At 54.8% G+C, this 15,299-nt stretch overlaps 2 protein-coding genes across 4 annotated transcripts; one reads left to right on the top strand and one right to left on the bottom strand.

Moving 5' to 3' along the window:
* The first annotated feature begins 1,014 nt into the window (after window positions 1–1,014).
* Window positions 1,015–8,463, top strand: PPIB (peptidylprolyl isomerase B). Its single transcript, XM_009429324.4, has 5 exons — window positions 1,015–1,435; window positions 2,133–2,246; window positions 4,090–4,183; window positions 7,377–7,561; window positions 8,141–8,463. Exons 1-5 carry the CDS (start codon window positions 1,301–1,303, stop codon window positions 8,261–8,263), a joined length of 651 nt encoding a protein of 216 aa, XP_009427599.1. The 5' UTR covers window positions 1,015–1,300; the 3' UTR covers window positions 8,264–8,463.
* Window positions 6,805–12,606, bottom strand: SNX22 (sorting nexin 22). Of its 3 annotated transcripts, XM_001174192.8 has the most exons (7): window positions 12,435–12,600; window positions 11,959–12,042; window positions 11,537–11,641; window positions 10,940–11,034; window positions 10,595–10,627; window positions 10,277–10,344; window positions 6,805–9,892 (listed from the first exon to the last, which is right to left on the bottom strand). In XM_001174192.8, the coding sequence occupies exons 1-7, from the start codon at window positions 12,507–12,509 to the stop codon at window positions 9,771–9,773; spliced, it is 582 nt and encodes a 193-aa protein (XP_001174192.1). In that variant the 5' UTR covers window positions 12,510–12,600; the 3' UTR covers window positions 6,805–9,770. The 3 variants fall into 3 exon arrangements, with proteins under 3 accessions (XP_001174192.1, XP_063651196.1, XP_009427598.1); XM_063795126.1 differs by lacking the exon at window positions 11,959–12,042 and having other exon boundaries at window positions 9,517–9,892; window positions 12,435–12,597; XM_009429323.5 differs by lacking the exons at window positions 6,805–9,892; window positions 11,959–12,042 and having other exon boundaries at window positions 9,989–10,344; window positions 12,435–12,606.
* Between the last annotated feature and the right edge of the window lie 2,693 nt (window positions 12,607–15,299).

Raw genomic sequence — 15,299 nt, 5'->3', positions numbered from 1 at the left:
GAGGTGCAAGGATGGGAAATAAGAGAACTGTCTTGAAGCTCTACAACCTGTGTAAGGCCGCTGTAATGAACAACAAAGTTAATGCCAGTGGCCTTGCATAACTTCAGTCTCAGGTCAGCGCCTTATGAAGACTACATTGCATAATTTATGTAAATGGAGCCCTGCCTATAATCTGTGCTGTGACGACCTGGAATTTCTACGAAGTTAATCGTTGAAAATTAGTTTTAAAGACGTTTTAACGCCATAGGTCCAAATTTTGGAAGTTTGTGTTTTGGTTTGTTTTGGTGTGTAAGACTCCCAGTACCAAAGTATCTATGTTGTAGAGTGGGACAACACTAAGTGTGTGAAGACCGAAAATAGCCCTGTGGGGACATCTAGTAACTATTCCTGACCTCTGGAAAAAGGCATTGTATCCTCAGGCCGTGGCATAAATTATTTCTCATGTCAGTGCGGATGTGAAGCTATCCCAACCAGGACTTGTTGGGCACTCAGTACTGCAGCGCTGTGAGGGAGCTGTGGACAGAGTAAATGCAACACAGTCCCTTCCGCAGGAAAAAAAAAAAAAATGTAGTCTATTGGGGGAAAAGGTAAAGGAAGTTAAGAACAGCGTATACAATAAGATGTCCATTGATATACACAACAGTAAGCACAGCAAGATTACAGAAGGGAGAGAAAAATGGGTAGTAACTTGACGGCCTCAGTAAAAAAGGAAGTGGGTTGTGCAGCAAGTTTTGCAAGACAAGTGGAGGAGCCGTACAAGGCCACGCTCGGTAAGGATAAATGTCCCTGAAGTGTTTGGAAGCCACAACGTTTAGAGCCAATTTGGCGGTGACGAACACTTGACTGGCCCAAAACAGTGACAAGCGTCCCGTGCCCCTGTCCAGGCCCACGTATTTGCTAACCTCAAGCGCCAGCTACCGCAGGCCAGTGGAACAGCGCTCCGGGCGGGGCGGGCCGCGGAGCATGCCGGGGCTTGTGGTCTTCTCGGAGCCCGGGCCCGTGCTCTGCGAGGCCGCCTTCCGCCGGTGGCCTTCCTGTGGGCGGGAGAGGGCGGCCGGGAGCCCAATGAGGGAGCAATAACGTGGCAACCACCCACGAGCCCGCGTCGGTGCCCGCCCCGCAGGGGGACCTACTATCCGGCGCCGAGCCGGAGGGGGGAAACGGCGCCCGTCGCCCGCCCGGAGCCCGCGAGCAGCCCCAGTCCCCCCCACCCGCGCGTGGCGGCGCCGGCTCCCTAGCCACCGCGGCCCCACCCTCTTCCGGCCTCAGCTGTCCGGGCCGCTTTCGCCTCCGCCTGTGGATGCTGCGCCTCTCCGAACGCAACATGAAGGTGCTCCTTGCCGCCGCCCTCATCGCGGGGTCCGTCTTCTTCCTGCTGCTGCCGGGACCTTCTGTGGCCGATGAGAAGAAGAAGGGGCCCAAAGTCACCGTCAAGGTCCGGTGGAGTCCGCGGCATTTACGGTGCCGGAGCTCGGGCCCGGGCGGCCTTGGCTTGGCCTTGGCTCAGCCCCTCCTCCCTCGGCTTCTGTCTGTGGCCTCGTGGCGTCTGGGCCGTCCTGCCCATTCAGTCCAGAGAACGACCCGGACCCACCCCGACACCCCCAGCCCCTGCCCTGACCCAGGGAGTTAGTTAGATCCCCGGATACCCATCTGGGGCCGACACTGGCAGTCTCAGAGCAGCCTTCTTGCAAACACCCCTCAGTGCTGGGGAGATGGTGAAAGATCACGCCTGCCGGATTCCGAATCCTTTCTCTCCTTAAGCCAAATTTTAGCCACTTCCAATTACAAAGCACAGTATGTATACTTCAAACTTAAGTGGTGAACTTAGGCTCCGCTCCTTATGGGTTTTCTAATGTTAATTTTTAGAATCTGGGTCCATTAGCTGTTTAGAGCAAATATTGTTATCCTGTAGTCCAAGGAGGGTATAGATAAGCATGTTTTCCAAGAAAAGGGTCTGGAGCTTTCATTAGATTCTCATAGGATTTTTACCGTCATCAAAATCAGATTCAGAACCACTTCTCTAAAAATATGGCTCTATTCTCTCTCCCATCCTCAGGTTAGCTTCTTGTACCTTCCCTCCCCTAGCAACGCCCCTTTAAAGAAGCTAAGTTGGAAATGGTCTCTTTCCTCAGGTGTATTTTGACCTACGAATTGGAGATGAAGATGTAGGCCGGGTGATCTTTGGTCTCTTCGGAAAGACTGTTCCAAAAACAGTGGATAATTTTGTGGCCTTAGCTACAGGAGAGGTAAGTGGCTGGAGCAGGGGTAGTCAACTCACATGAAGTGAAATTGGCACTGGGGATGGCAGCAAACTGACCTGCAGAGTTCAGCCGATCTGTAGCGTGGACCTCACTGAGCACCGACTGCCTGTTGCCCTGGGAACACAGTATTGCCCTTTCTTAAGAGTAAGGGGGCCCTGACCAGGCACAGTGGCTCACACTTAAAATCCCAGCACTTTTGGAGGCCAAAGTAGGAGGATTGCTTGAGCCCAGGAGTTCAAGGCCAACCTGAGCAACATAGCAAGACCCTGTCTCTACCCCCGCAAATTTTTTTTTTTTTTGAGACAGAGTTTCACTCTTGTCGCCTGGGCTGGAGTGCAGTGGTGCGGCCTCAGCTCACTGCAACCTCCGCCTCCCGGGTTTAAGTGATTCTCCTGCCTCAGCCTCCCGAGTAGCTGGGATTACAGGCATGCGCCACCACGCTTGGCTAATTTTGTATTTTTAGTAGTGACAGGGTTTCACCATGTTGGCCAGGCTGAACTCGAACTCCTGACCTCAGGTGATCCGCCTGCCTTGGCCTCCCAAAGTGCTGGGATTAGAGGTGTGAGCCACTGTGCCCGGCCAAAAAAAATTTTTTTTAATTAGCTGGGTGTGACGGGGTGCACCTGTGGTCCCAGCTACAGCTACTCAGGAGGCTGAAGTGAAATGGAGGTTGCAGTGAGCCATGTTAACGCCACTGCACTCCAGCCTGAGCAATAGAGTGAGACCCTGTCTCAAAAAAAAAAAAAAATTAATTAAAAATAAAAGGCCGGGCGCAGTAACTCATGCCTGTAATCCCAGCACTTTGGGAGGCTGAGGCGGGTAGATCACCTGAGGTCAGGAGTTCGAGACCAGCCTGGCCAACATGGCGAAATCCCGTCTCTACTAAAAATACAAAAAATTAGCCAGGTGTGGTGGTAGGCGCCTGTAATTCCAGCTACTTGGGAGGCTGAGGCAGGAGAATTTGTTGAACCCAGGAGGTGGAGGTTGCAGTGAGCCGAGATTGCCCCACTGCACTCTAGCCTGGGCAACAAGAGGGAAACTCCATCTCAAAAATAAAAATAAAAAATAAAAAAACAGGCCGGGCATGGTGGCTCACACCTGTAATCCCAGCACTTTGGGAGGCGGAGGAGGGCAGATCACGTGAGTTCAGGAGTTCGAGAGCAGCCTGGGCACCATGGTGAAACCCCATCTCTACTAAAAATACAGAAATCAGCTGGGCATTGTGGTGGCACATGCCTGTAATCCCAGCTACTCAGGAGACTGAGGCTGGAGAATCGCTTGAACCTGGGAGGTGGAGGCTGCAGTGAGCGGAGATTGTGCCATTGCACTCCAGCCTGGGTGACAAGAGAGAAACTCTGTCTCAAAAAAATAATAATAAAATTTAAAAAATGAGATAAAAAAGAGTAAGGGGTCCAGAGCTTCCTGGGGAGACTTCACCTAGGGTGAGGGCAGTGGGTTTTAAGGAAACAACAGTGCCCTATTTCAGTTTATATTAACTTTCCATTGAGCCAGCAGGTGACCTTTCTTCTCAGTTTTCTTGTATCTGTTCTTATGATTGGAAGAAATGAGGGGAAAAGCATTATGTGATGTAGAATTGTATAAAGCTTGGGAATTGTATGGAGGCAGAGGGATTTCCACATCTGTGTGTACCATGCCTGTCCTGTGGCGCCTGCCCGCTCACTTAGTAGCACACTGAACAGTGAAAGTGGTCAGCAGTGGTGTCTCTTCTGCAAGCAGGAGTTGTGGACTTGTTCCTGTGGGGCCTATTTAATGTAATGTCTTCCTGCTGCCCCATACCACCTCCTTACCTTCTCTTCCCTTTTTCTAGAAAGGATTTGGCTACAAAAACAGCAAATTCCATCGTGTAATCAAGGACTTCATGATCCAGGGCGGAGACTTCACCAGGGGAGATGGCACAGGAGGTAACCACAGGTCCTCTGGGCCAAGGAGTATGTCAGTGTAGCCTCCACAGTGGGAGGGTCAGGTTCTGCTGGGGAGACAAGGCCTCTTTCTTCCCCAGCTCTAGAGGCAGGCCTACTTATTACTTAACTACTTTGAGACCAGCGGCACCGTTCTTTGAAGAGGGAACCCAGTACAAAGGAGAGAGAATAATGGGGTGGACCTGATGGTAGATCTAAGAGAATCTCTCCCAGGTGACCGTCCTGCTGATCCAGGCCTATAACCTGGTGACCTTTCCTGATACCTCTTCAGAATGGGGACTGGGGAGAGAGGCGTGTGGAAGCAAAGTGAAGACATGTGGGTACGCGATTCTTGGTCAGATGCCCAAAGCCTGTCCAGGCTACCCTGGAAGCCCCAGCAAGAGTGAGAGGGCCAGGCGTGGTGACTCTGTGATCCCAGCACTTTGGAAGGCCAAGGTGGCTGGATCACTTGAGGCCAGGAGTTCAAGACCAGCCTGGCCAACATGTTGAAACCCCATCTCTACTAAAAATACAAAAGATTAGCCGGGCGTGGTGGCATGCGCCTATAATCCCAGTTACTCGGGAGGCTGAGGCAGGAGAATTGCTTGAACCTGGGAGGCGGAGGTTGCAGTGAGCCGAAATCACGCCACTGCACTCCAGCCTGGGCGACAGAGCGAGACTCCATCTCAAAAAAATAAAAAGAAGAGTGGGAGCAGTTACTTTCCTTGACAGTCTTTCACCAGAGACCACTCTGTGAGGGCCGACCCTCACCTTGGCATTAACTTGCACACATAGGACAGAAAGACCCCCGGACGCCTGCATGAGTCTCACTGAGCTCAGGTACAGCCTGCTGCTCCCTTAGAACACAGCTCACTCCTCGATGAGTGTCTATGGGGCTCTGTGGTGGGGGTTGAGGATGTGAAGACCCATGGGGCAGTGGCTCCCTTTTACTTCCAACAACTGAAAATGTACAAGTGAGCCATGATGCAGCGTTTAGGACTCAGGCTCACAAAGGAGACCAAAGAACTGTATTTGTGCAGTCAGACGCAGTTGGGCTCGATCCAGTGTCTGCCACCTTCTTGTTTTGTGACCTCAGGCAGGTGAGTCCTTGGAGCTTCGGTTTCCTGTTCTGTACAGTGAGGGTGGAGAGAGTTGTGGGGCCATGAGGATTGGGCTAGATCTGGAGTGTGAAGTGCCTGGCATGCAGTGAGTGCTTAGTAAGTCAGCCATTGTTGAAGTGCTGACAAGCAGAGGGATCCCCTCAGGCCAGGGAACGGGGAATGACCTTGCGGATGTGAGGAAAGATTTCAGTGGGGTCCTCAATGAGGAGAATTTGAATGGGCAGAAAAGAGGCAGGGTTAGGGCATGAGCCTGGTGCTGTTCTGTGGCAGGAGCTTGGCCAAAGGTGGGGTGAGGACATCTGTACCCGGAGTGCAGAGAGGTGGGTGATGTCCTGCAGCCTGGGCTTCGGCCTGCAGGGAGTCAGGGCCACAGAGCTGAGTAAGAGGATGACCCCTCGCTTGGGGTGCCAGGGGAGTCATGTGGTGGCAGATCCAGGATGTGGAGGCTAGGGCAGGCAGGCTGCTGGGGGCATTGGTGCCGCTGACCCTGGGCAGGGAGATTTGGACCTGATCCTGAGGTGGCTGAGAGCAGAGATTCGAGAGCAGACCACCTTGGTCTGAACTCTAGCCCCGCTGTTGCTCTGCTGGGGCTCCTTTTATTCTCTGTGCCTCAGTTTCTTCATCTTTGAAGTGGAGTTAGCTCCTCCTCATAGGGTGGATTGTTAAATATGTAAGATGCTTGGAACAGTCTCTGGCTCACACTATGAGCACCCTAAGCACTCGCCTACTGCAGCGGTGGTGGCGGGAATGGAAAGAAAGAGTAAGTACATGGGGAGTGGGTAGGGACAACCTGAGCCACGTGCAGAGGAAAAGGGGTCAAAAGAATAACTGAGGTCTGGAGAGAAAGATGACAAGGTATGTTGAGTTTAAATAGAAATGTCCATTTGAGTTTGGAACCCCTGTATCTTGAGAGAGTGGCTGGAGCTAAGGATGGAGATTTGGGGGTTTTCTGGATAACAACTATAATCAAAATCCCACAGTTGGCTCAAATGGGGGAGGCTTTTAGCCAGCACTCCAGCCAGGACTCACTGCACATGTGGCAGAGTCCAGTCTCCCCAGCGTGGGGGTGAGAGGTGGAGCACAGGCAGAAGCACCCTGTCCCCACCAGCCAGAGTCTGGTCATTCTTGGTTTTCAGTCATCCTACCGGCTGCCCAATCAGAAACATCTTCCTGGTTGGCATCGGTCTAGGACAGTTTCCCAGCTCAGTTCCATTCTGTGGAACCACAGGATGAAGGTAGGTGCAGTGAGAAGGAAAAAAGAGTTTTGCATGCAAATATGTTTGAAAGGTGTTAGATAAAACAAAATTAAAATGACCCCATTTTTGGCTGAGTTTCTTGGGGCCTAATGCACAGTGTCAGTCTCCAAGGGGTGATAGGGAAAAAGAAGGGTTTCGGTGTTCCTCGTGGAAGCAGCTTTGGAACTAGGATCTCTGAAACGGCATAGAGATCACTCCGGATTGTCCTTACCATATCCCCAAGCCCCACGTGGACAGACGCGTCACACACACTCACAGCTGTCTTTTATTCCTGTTCATTCCTTGTTAAGAGGCTTTGACTCTCCGGAATCCAAGGGGCAGCCCCTCTTTTCTGCCCCTCCCCACCCATCTCTGGCTGCTTTCTCCTCTGCAGCTATGCCTGTGTCTTTTGTGCTCATAGGAAAACAGGCTGGTCAGCCACAGCAGTCCTCCTTTTCTGGAGAGTTCCGACCCTGTTGACTCCCCTGCATCCTGCACGGCACTTCCCTCCACCAAAGTCCCTCCGTGGCAGGCCTGGGCTATAGCTAAGGGGAGCTGATAACATGCGCCTTATTTAAAAGCCACAAAACTATCTTCTTGAAGTAATCCTTCTGTGAGCTGTTCACCACATCAGCCTGGCCTGATGCCCCACTTGGCCTCAGTCAGCATGGCTTGGCTCTGAGGCCAGAAGATAGGAAGGACGCAGCTTTTATGTCCTTGTAGTCCACTCCAGCCTAGCCTGGCACAGAGGACAGGTTAAGCCCCCTCAGTCCTGGCCCCGAATGTCTGCTTGGTTTGGCGCAATCCAGCGCCCCTGACCTGCTCTGTCTTTTTTCCCAGGAAAGAGCATCTACGGTGAGCGCTTCCCCGATGAGAACTTCAAACTGAAGCACTACGGGCCTGGCTGGGTGAGCATGGCCAACGCAGGCAAAGACACCAACGGCTCCCAGTTCTTCATCACGACAGTCAAGACAGCCTGGCTAGATGGCAAGCATGTGGTGTTTGGCAAAGTTCTAGAGGGCATGGTGAGTTGTGGAAGCAAGGGCTACTACTGGGCAATCCTCACCGGGGATTCAACACAGACCTCAGGGCAGGAGCTCCATGTGTCCATCCCTTTCCCAAAAGGACCCAACCCACAGATGCAGCCCAGTGCTCCTGTCCAGAATAAACCCTGTACCTCCATGCCTCCAAGGTTCTAAATTCTTCCAGCCCCCTCAGAGCCCAGCCAGGAAGGCTGCACAACTGCCAGAGCCTCCCTCCCCTCATTCACTCAGTGACGTGCTGGTCCCACCCCTGAGGTATACAGAGTGCAGCTGAACGCAGTGTCCCTGAGAAGCCACATGCCCTGGTCACCCTCTTCCTCCTCCTCACCCTTGGCCCAACCTGGGTCTTACTTCAAAGGAACAAAATTCCTGTACCCCCTCGTCAAATCTGCATTCTCCCTGCTCTGGCCAGGAGTCTGTTAGAATTTTGGTGCCTCCAGTTTTGTGTGCTGTTGATCACTTGTGGGTCTTAGCCCTCCTGAGCCATACGCTGGGGCCTTTCTCCTGAGCGGTGGACCTCCTGATCCACCATGCCCTCCTACTTCCACCTTTCTTTTCCAGGAGGTGGTGCGGAAGGTGGAGAGCACCAAGACAGACAGCCGGGATAAACCCCTGAAGGATGTGATCATCGCAGACTGCGGCAAGATCGAGGTGGAGAAGCCCTTTGCCATCGCCAAGGAGTAGGGCACAGGGACGTCTTTCTTTGAGTGACCGTCTGTGCAGGCCCTGTAGTCCGCCACAGGGCTCTGAGCTGCACTGGCCCCGGTGCTGGCATCTGGTGGAGCGGACCCACTCCCCTCACATTCCACAGGCCCATGGACTCAGTTTTGTAACAAACTCCTACCAACACTGACCAATAAAAAAAAAAGTGGGTTTTTTTTTTTTAATATATAATGTGTGGGCCTGGTTCTTGAGCCTGCAGCACCTCCCCTAGGCCTACATCCCAACATGCCTGCAACTCTCCTGTGGCAACGGGTGCCTGCCCCTTCCCTGGGATCCTGCCTGAAATTTTGACCCAGGAGCTACCCAGGAAAAGTCAGGCAGGAGCTTTTGCCCCCTGCTTCTAAACTTTGCCAGCTACTGGGCCTCCACATTTGCCACCACCCTCCAGTCTATGTTAAGGGATGTATCTGTACTTTTTCATAGCCTACCTCTAAATTGATTTTTTTTTTTTTTTTTTTTTTGGTAGAGACAGGTCTACAGGTCTCACTATGTTGCGCTGGCTGGTCTCAAACTTCCAGACTCAAGCATCCTCCTGCCTTGGCCTCCTAAAGTATTGGGATTACAGGCATGAGCCTCTGCACCCAGCTGACTTCTTCCTTTATTATTTATTTATTTTGAGACAGAGTTTCACTCTTGTTGCCCAGGCTGGAGTGCAGTGGCGCGATCTCGGCTCACCACAACTTCCGCCTCCTGGCTTCAAGAGATTCTCCTGCCTTGGGCCGAGCACGGTGGCTCACGCCCGTAATCCCAGCACTTTGGGAAGCCGAGGTGGGTGGATCACCTGACGTCAGGAGTACAAGACCAGCCTGGCCAACGTGGTGAAACCCGTCTCTATTAAAAATACAAAAATTAGCCGGGCATGGTGGCGGATGCCTGTAATCCCAGCTACTCGAGAGGCTGAGGCAGGAGAATTGCTTGAACCCGGGAAGCGGGGGTTGCCGTGAGCCGAGATCGTGCCATTGCATTCCAGCCTGGGCAACAAGAGTGAAACTCCGTCTCAAAAAAAAAAAAAAAAAAAAAGAGATTCTCCTACCTCAGCTTCCCGAGTAGCTGGGATTACAGGCATGCACCACCACAATGCCCGGCTAATTTTGTATTTTTAGTAGAGACGGGGTTTCTCCATGGTGGTCAGGCTGGTCTCGAACTCCTGACCTCAGGTGATCCACCCACCTTGGCCTCCCAAAGTGCTGGGATTACAGGCATGAGCCACCGCGCCTGGCTGACTTCCTCTTTTATTACTTATCTTCTTGACCCTGCCTTGGCTGTTGGGCTCTAAGAGCATGCAGATTCTACCACCTCCAGCTACCAATGCGAGCCAAGTTCTGAGCCTTGAGTGGGAATGTGGCACAACTGGGCACTGGGTAATTAAGTCCTGGTTCCAGGCCAAAGGAGGACCCAGCCTTATATGGAGTTCATAGGACAGAGGCACATGACTTTCTTAGGAGGCAGCCAAAGGCCTCTGGACTGATCAGGGCATCGGTGGCAGAGGAGCAGGGTGACAGGCCGCCTTTGGCTGGGCTTTATCTGGGCTGATGCTGAAGCTGTAGAGGCCCTGGAGCACACCATTCACCACCACGTTGGGCAGCGACTCTGTGGGATAGAATTAAACAGGTCTGGCCTCAGACCTGCAGCTCCTTGAGCTCCTGCTCATGGGCTCAGCCCCCACTTGGGAGTAGGAGCCCCTGCCAAGGCAGCAGACAGCAGCTGTCCACCCCAAATGAAGCCTCCGCATTCCCAGGTCACATTCTTTTCACATCAGCTTGGTAAAGAAGTCAGGCTGCTGAAGAAATGGAGACCAGGGAAGCCAAACTTGTTTTCCTTGTGTCTACAAAGCAGGCTCCAGGGGACAGGAGCAGGAGGTAGTGGCTCCAGAGGTGGGCAGCAGGAAGGAGATGCTGCCTGAGGGTCCCAGGAGCCGAGAAATGCAAAGCCCACAACCCAGCCCTGTAGCCCCATATCTAGGCACCTCCTCACCTGGGGAGGGGTTGCAAACATAGGGATCCACATGGAAGCTCAGGACAGGCCGCTGGTGCTGCTGGGAGCTGGGAGGAAAGAGGGTCATGAACCATGGGTGCGGGAGGCAGGGCAGAATCCCACAGAGGGGTGGAGACGGGGTTGCCATCACCAGGGACCCATGAAGGAAAATGGGAGTGGGAAATGGGCTCAGGAGGCACCAAAGGGAAAACAGACTTCAGGGCCCAGGCCAGACAGGCCCAGGCTGCAGGCCTGCCTCCTAGCATATGGCCACTAGGGGGCAGCAGGGGCCAGGCGCGGGCTAGGGCTTTGACTTGCCTGCTGTCGCCAGGCAGGAACTCCCTCACGGTGCTGAAGAGAAGAGAAACACTGTAAGCTGCCTGGGGATGCCCGGGGAGCGTGAGGAAGGGGTGGAGACACCAGAACCCAGAACTGCACCTCCCAGGGGACCACTGCTTCTATTTGTAACAAGCCCCAGTTCCGGAGGTGGCGGGGGTAACCAAGTCTGTCCAAAAAAAAGCCCCTCCACCCAGGTCAAGAGAGCTGGTGAGGGCGGTCATGCTGGATCCTGGCAGATGTGAAAAGAAAGGGCTTGCCCTCCAACACCTTTCCTCACCTGCTCACTGCTGACAGCCCCTGGCCCCCGCCATCGGCCCCCCTTACCCCCAGTTGCTAGCCTTGGGGTCTGTGGGGAAGTGCCGAAGTCTCAGGAATTCCAGTAACTCCTTGGGCACCTCCTGGTTCAGGTACAGGATGCCCTGGAGAGGACAGAGGAGACCTGCAATCAGACCCAGCTACTAATTTGCATAGCGCAGTGCCAGTGAAAATGCAGGGCTCTTTGTTCCAAAAAAAGAATTTCACGACAATGACAGCAGAGCATTGAACCAGGCTCAGGGCCCTTCTGGGCGCTGGGCGCTGTGTGCACAGGTTGTACCCCATGACGCGGCATAGCTTTGCTGTTGGGGGAAGGACCCTCACCCTACAGGCCATCAGGAGGGCAGCACAGGACCTCACCATGGAGGGGACAGGACCTAGGTTTCATGGAGCTGGGACTACCTGTGTCCGTTACCTCTTTCAGTCCTTTCAACAAGCCAGAGGGGGGTGTTTGGACCTATATTAGACTCAGAAAATTGATGCTTGAGGTGGTGAATAACATCCCCAAGTTGTGGGTTCCCTCCCTGCCATGCCCCCACACCTCTCTGTCTGGGCCACACTCCTGGCACAGCAGGCCGGGGGGCAACCAACTGTGCTCTCGCATACCTGGATGTAAGCCTCCAAGCCCTGCCGGCGCTGTTCCAACCCTCTGGTCCTCCAGTTGGGCAGGCGTTTCGAGGGGAAGTCGGGCACTTTGTACAGCTTCTTGATCTACTGGAGGTTTACCGCGTGCGATCACAGCATCCCGACTGAGCCCTCAAGCCCTCTTCGCCCGAGCCAGAAGCCCTCCCGCGCCCCCGCCTTCGGGCTCTACTGGGACAGACCCTGGTGAGTGGTGGACCGGCCGAGGGCGAGGAAGGCCCCAACCCACCCACAGAGGCCCGGGGGCTGACCGGCTGCGCAGGGACTGAGGCAGTAATGGGGGTGGCGGAGGCTGGGGCTGGAGCTCGCCCGCCCGCCTCACAGGGCCTGGGCGGGGACTGGACAGAGGCTGGGCCGGGGCCGGTGGGAGGTCGGCGCCGCCTCACCCGCTTGTGCAGCGCGTGGAACTCGCTGTAGCGCCTCGGCACCGTGTGTCTGCGCCCGCTGCACAGCACCTCCACTCGGAACACCTGGCGGCGCGGGCGGGCAGCGGGTCTGCGCGTGAGGCCCCGCGGGAGGACGCCGCAGCACCTGCGCCTGGCGACGTGCCCACCCTCCCGCTCTCAAAGGCACAAAGCGGCCTTGCGGCGCCGCGGCTGCCCGGGGACTCTCCGCTCCCGCACACCTGGGAGAACGGGCTGGCGGACCTGCCCCTCGGAGCCCTGGGGTCCCTCAAGAGCTCGAACCACGGTCCGCGAGGCTGGCAAATCCAAGCGGCCCCCAAACCCTCGACAAGGTTTCCCCCGACGGTCCAGCCCGCAGCGCTCGTTCACCCAGGCCCGGGCCCCGGGTCCCCACTGAGCGCAGCGCGGGGAAATCCTGCGGGTCCCGGCGCCCCTCCCCATCCAGGGGCCGCGCTCACCATGTGGCTTTTCTCCGGGCTCTGCCTGGGCCCCTCGGCCTCGGGCCCCACCGACGGGATGTGAACTTCCAGCATCCGCGCCCCGGCCCCAGCTGCTCCGCGCGCTCGGCTCGGAGCCCTAACTCTCCCGGAGCGGACTGAGGACCCCGGCGCGGCCGGCTCCACCCCCTCGGTCCGCAGGCCCCACCCCAAGCCCCGCCCCCAGGCGACCCCGCCCCGGGCGTTCCCTTGCGCCGAGGGTCCTGAGCCTAGAAGATTAGGCGGGACCTGGACGCCGCCCCCCAAGTCTAGTGCGCCCACAGCGCGGGGCAGTGGAGTCAACCGTTTGTCAAACATTGACGGAGCACTCACTGATGCCAGGAACTGGCGAGCGAAAATGTCACCCATCCTGAGTTAAGCGCCTACCAAGGACGGCCTGTGGCTCCAGGCGCGGACGGAGGCGGGGCCCGGGCCTCAGCGCCGGTCCTGGGGCCAACCAGGGACCTGTCTTGGGTTCCTCAGTCCCTTCCCGAGCCTTTCCCTCCTTTCAGCCTGGTCCCTGAAATTGTGATCTGGATTCCCCGGCTGAGGCCACACCTGAGCAAGGCTTGGACCCAATCCAGCTCTGATGCCCCTTTCCCCAGCATCCACAGCCCCCCCCATTCATTCATTGTTTTCATCCATCCATTCACTCATATCTTCCAACCCTAAGGGGCTCCAGGCTGTTTGTGGGGAAGAGGCAGTTTAGGGACCTAGACTCCGATTTGGACGTCAGACTGCCTGGATTTCAGGAGCTCCGTAGACCTTTGCTCATCTGCAAAATAGGGATAACGTGGCTCCTTCAGGCAAGTGTATAAAGTGAGATGATTTGGCCGGGCGCGGTGGCTCACGCCTGTAATCCCAGCACTTTGGGAGGCCGAGGTAGGCGGATCACCTGAGGTCAGGAGTTCGAGACCAGCCTGACCAACATGGTGAAACCCCGTACCTACTAAAAATACAAAAATCAACCAGGTGTGGTGGCACATGCCTGTAATCCCAGCTACTCAGGAGGCTGAGGCGGGAGAATCTCTTGAACCTGAGAGGCGGAGGTTGCAGTGAGCCGAGATCAAACCATTGCACTCCAGACTGGGCAACAGCAAGACTCTGTCTAAAAAAAAAAAAAAAAAGTGAGATGATTCATGTTAGGCCCTTAACAGAAGCATTGAGCAGCAGCTTGACTGTGGGCTTCTCCTGGATGACTAGGATAAGTGGGCACAGGGCAGTGGATGGGAAGAGAGACTTTGGGGGGTGGCACCGGGTTGCTCTTGTCCACCCCTCCGGGCAGGTTCTTCCTGGATATGTGGCAGGATTTTGATCCAGAACTCTCTCAGGCCATGTGCTGGAAAGGACCTCTGCTCCCACCTCTCAGCCCTGCACCCTTCAGCTGTCGGAGAGCTGCTATCAGCAGCACCATGGCAGGTCCTCTACTCCACTGACTTCCCCCACAAAGGCCCCGTGACATGCAGAGAGGCGAGGCCCTGCCTTCCAAAGCTCATACGTAGTGGGAGGTCTTGGGGTGGGCAGGAGGAAGCAGAGTGCCTGTCTTCGGGGCTGGGGTTGAGGGGACTCACCCCTCCCCTGCTTCTGCAGAGACGCCTCTGAGCTGGAGCAAAAAACCTCCATCCCCAGCCCTGCCCCCAGAGAAGGGCTGAGATGACGACCCCAAAATGGGGCAAACAGGTCTCACCAATATCATGTCCCACATTCTCTTTTTCCAAATTGCATCACACAAGGACCACAGAATCAGGAAGCTGAAACTTCCCAGATTCTAGTGGGGTCCCCTAGAAGAAAAGCAGCCCAGAGTGAGGAGAAGTGCTGTGCTTTCATTTCCTCCCTACGGCCCCATCATTCAGGGACCCAGCTTTCCCTGGCCTACAGGGCCTCCCCAACTCCCACTGTCCAGGGAGGCCTCTCCTGGGATCCTCAGACTTCTTGGTCCTCATCCTAATGACTGTCTGCCCCTCTGTCTGTGAGTCTCCATTTTTTCCTGCCTTCATCCCCAATAGAACGTCCATTCTCTACCCTGCAGCACAAACTGTTATCAAGGCATGTGCTTAAAACCTTCCAATGTTTCCCACTGCACTTAGAATAAAACCCACTCTCTCTATGCAATCCACAAAGCTGTAAACAACCCAGCCCAGCCTCCATCTTCCACCTCATTTCCTCTCCTCTCCCCATCATGCACCAGGATCTTCCAACCTGACAAGCTCTTTCCTGCCTCAGGGCCTTTGCATTAGGCTGTTTGCTCCACCTGGGGTCACCCTTCCTTGACTCTTCAAGGATTGAGCTCATCCTCCAATTCTTAGCCTAAAACTCAACTCAAAAAGGTTTTTTGTTTGTTTGTTTTTGTTTGTTTTTTTTTTGAGACAGGGCCTCACTCCAGTCACCCAGGCTGGAGTGCAGTGACGCAACCACAGGGCTCACTGCAGCTTAGGTGATTTTCCCACCTCAGCCTCCTGAGTAACTGGGACTACAGGTGCGCACCACCACACCCAGCTAATTTTTGTATTTTTTGTAGAGACGGAGTTTGGCCATGTTGGCCAGGCTGGTCTCGAACTCCTGGGCTAAAGCTATGCACCCACCTTGACCTCCCAAAGTGCTGGGATAACAGGCCTGAGCCACCTCACCCAGCTGAGGCTTCCTTCTTGACCACCCTATCATATGACCTTTTCTATGCACATATTACAGTCTGCAATTATTGTTTGGTTACTGTGTGTCTCAAAAACATTTGGGTTGAAAGACTATATGGATAATATTTGTGATTGAAAGACTATATGAATGAATGGGCAGTGGGGGTATGCTGAGAAAAAACTAGGGAGGGGAAGGAGCAGCGTCTGCTGAAGGGTT

The sequence above is a fragment of the Pan troglodytes genome, chromosome 16 (genome assembly GCF_028858775.2).
Source record: "Pan troglodytes isolate AG18354 chromosome 16, NHGRI_mPanTro3-v2.0_pri, whole genome shotgun sequence".
NCBI classification, from domain to species: domain Eukaryota; kingdom Metazoa; phylum Chordata; class Mammalia; order Primates; family Hominidae; genus Pan; species Pan troglodytes.
The sequence above is the reverse complement of the archived record's forward strand: the minus strand, read 5'-3'. Positions and strand labels throughout refer to the sequence as shown.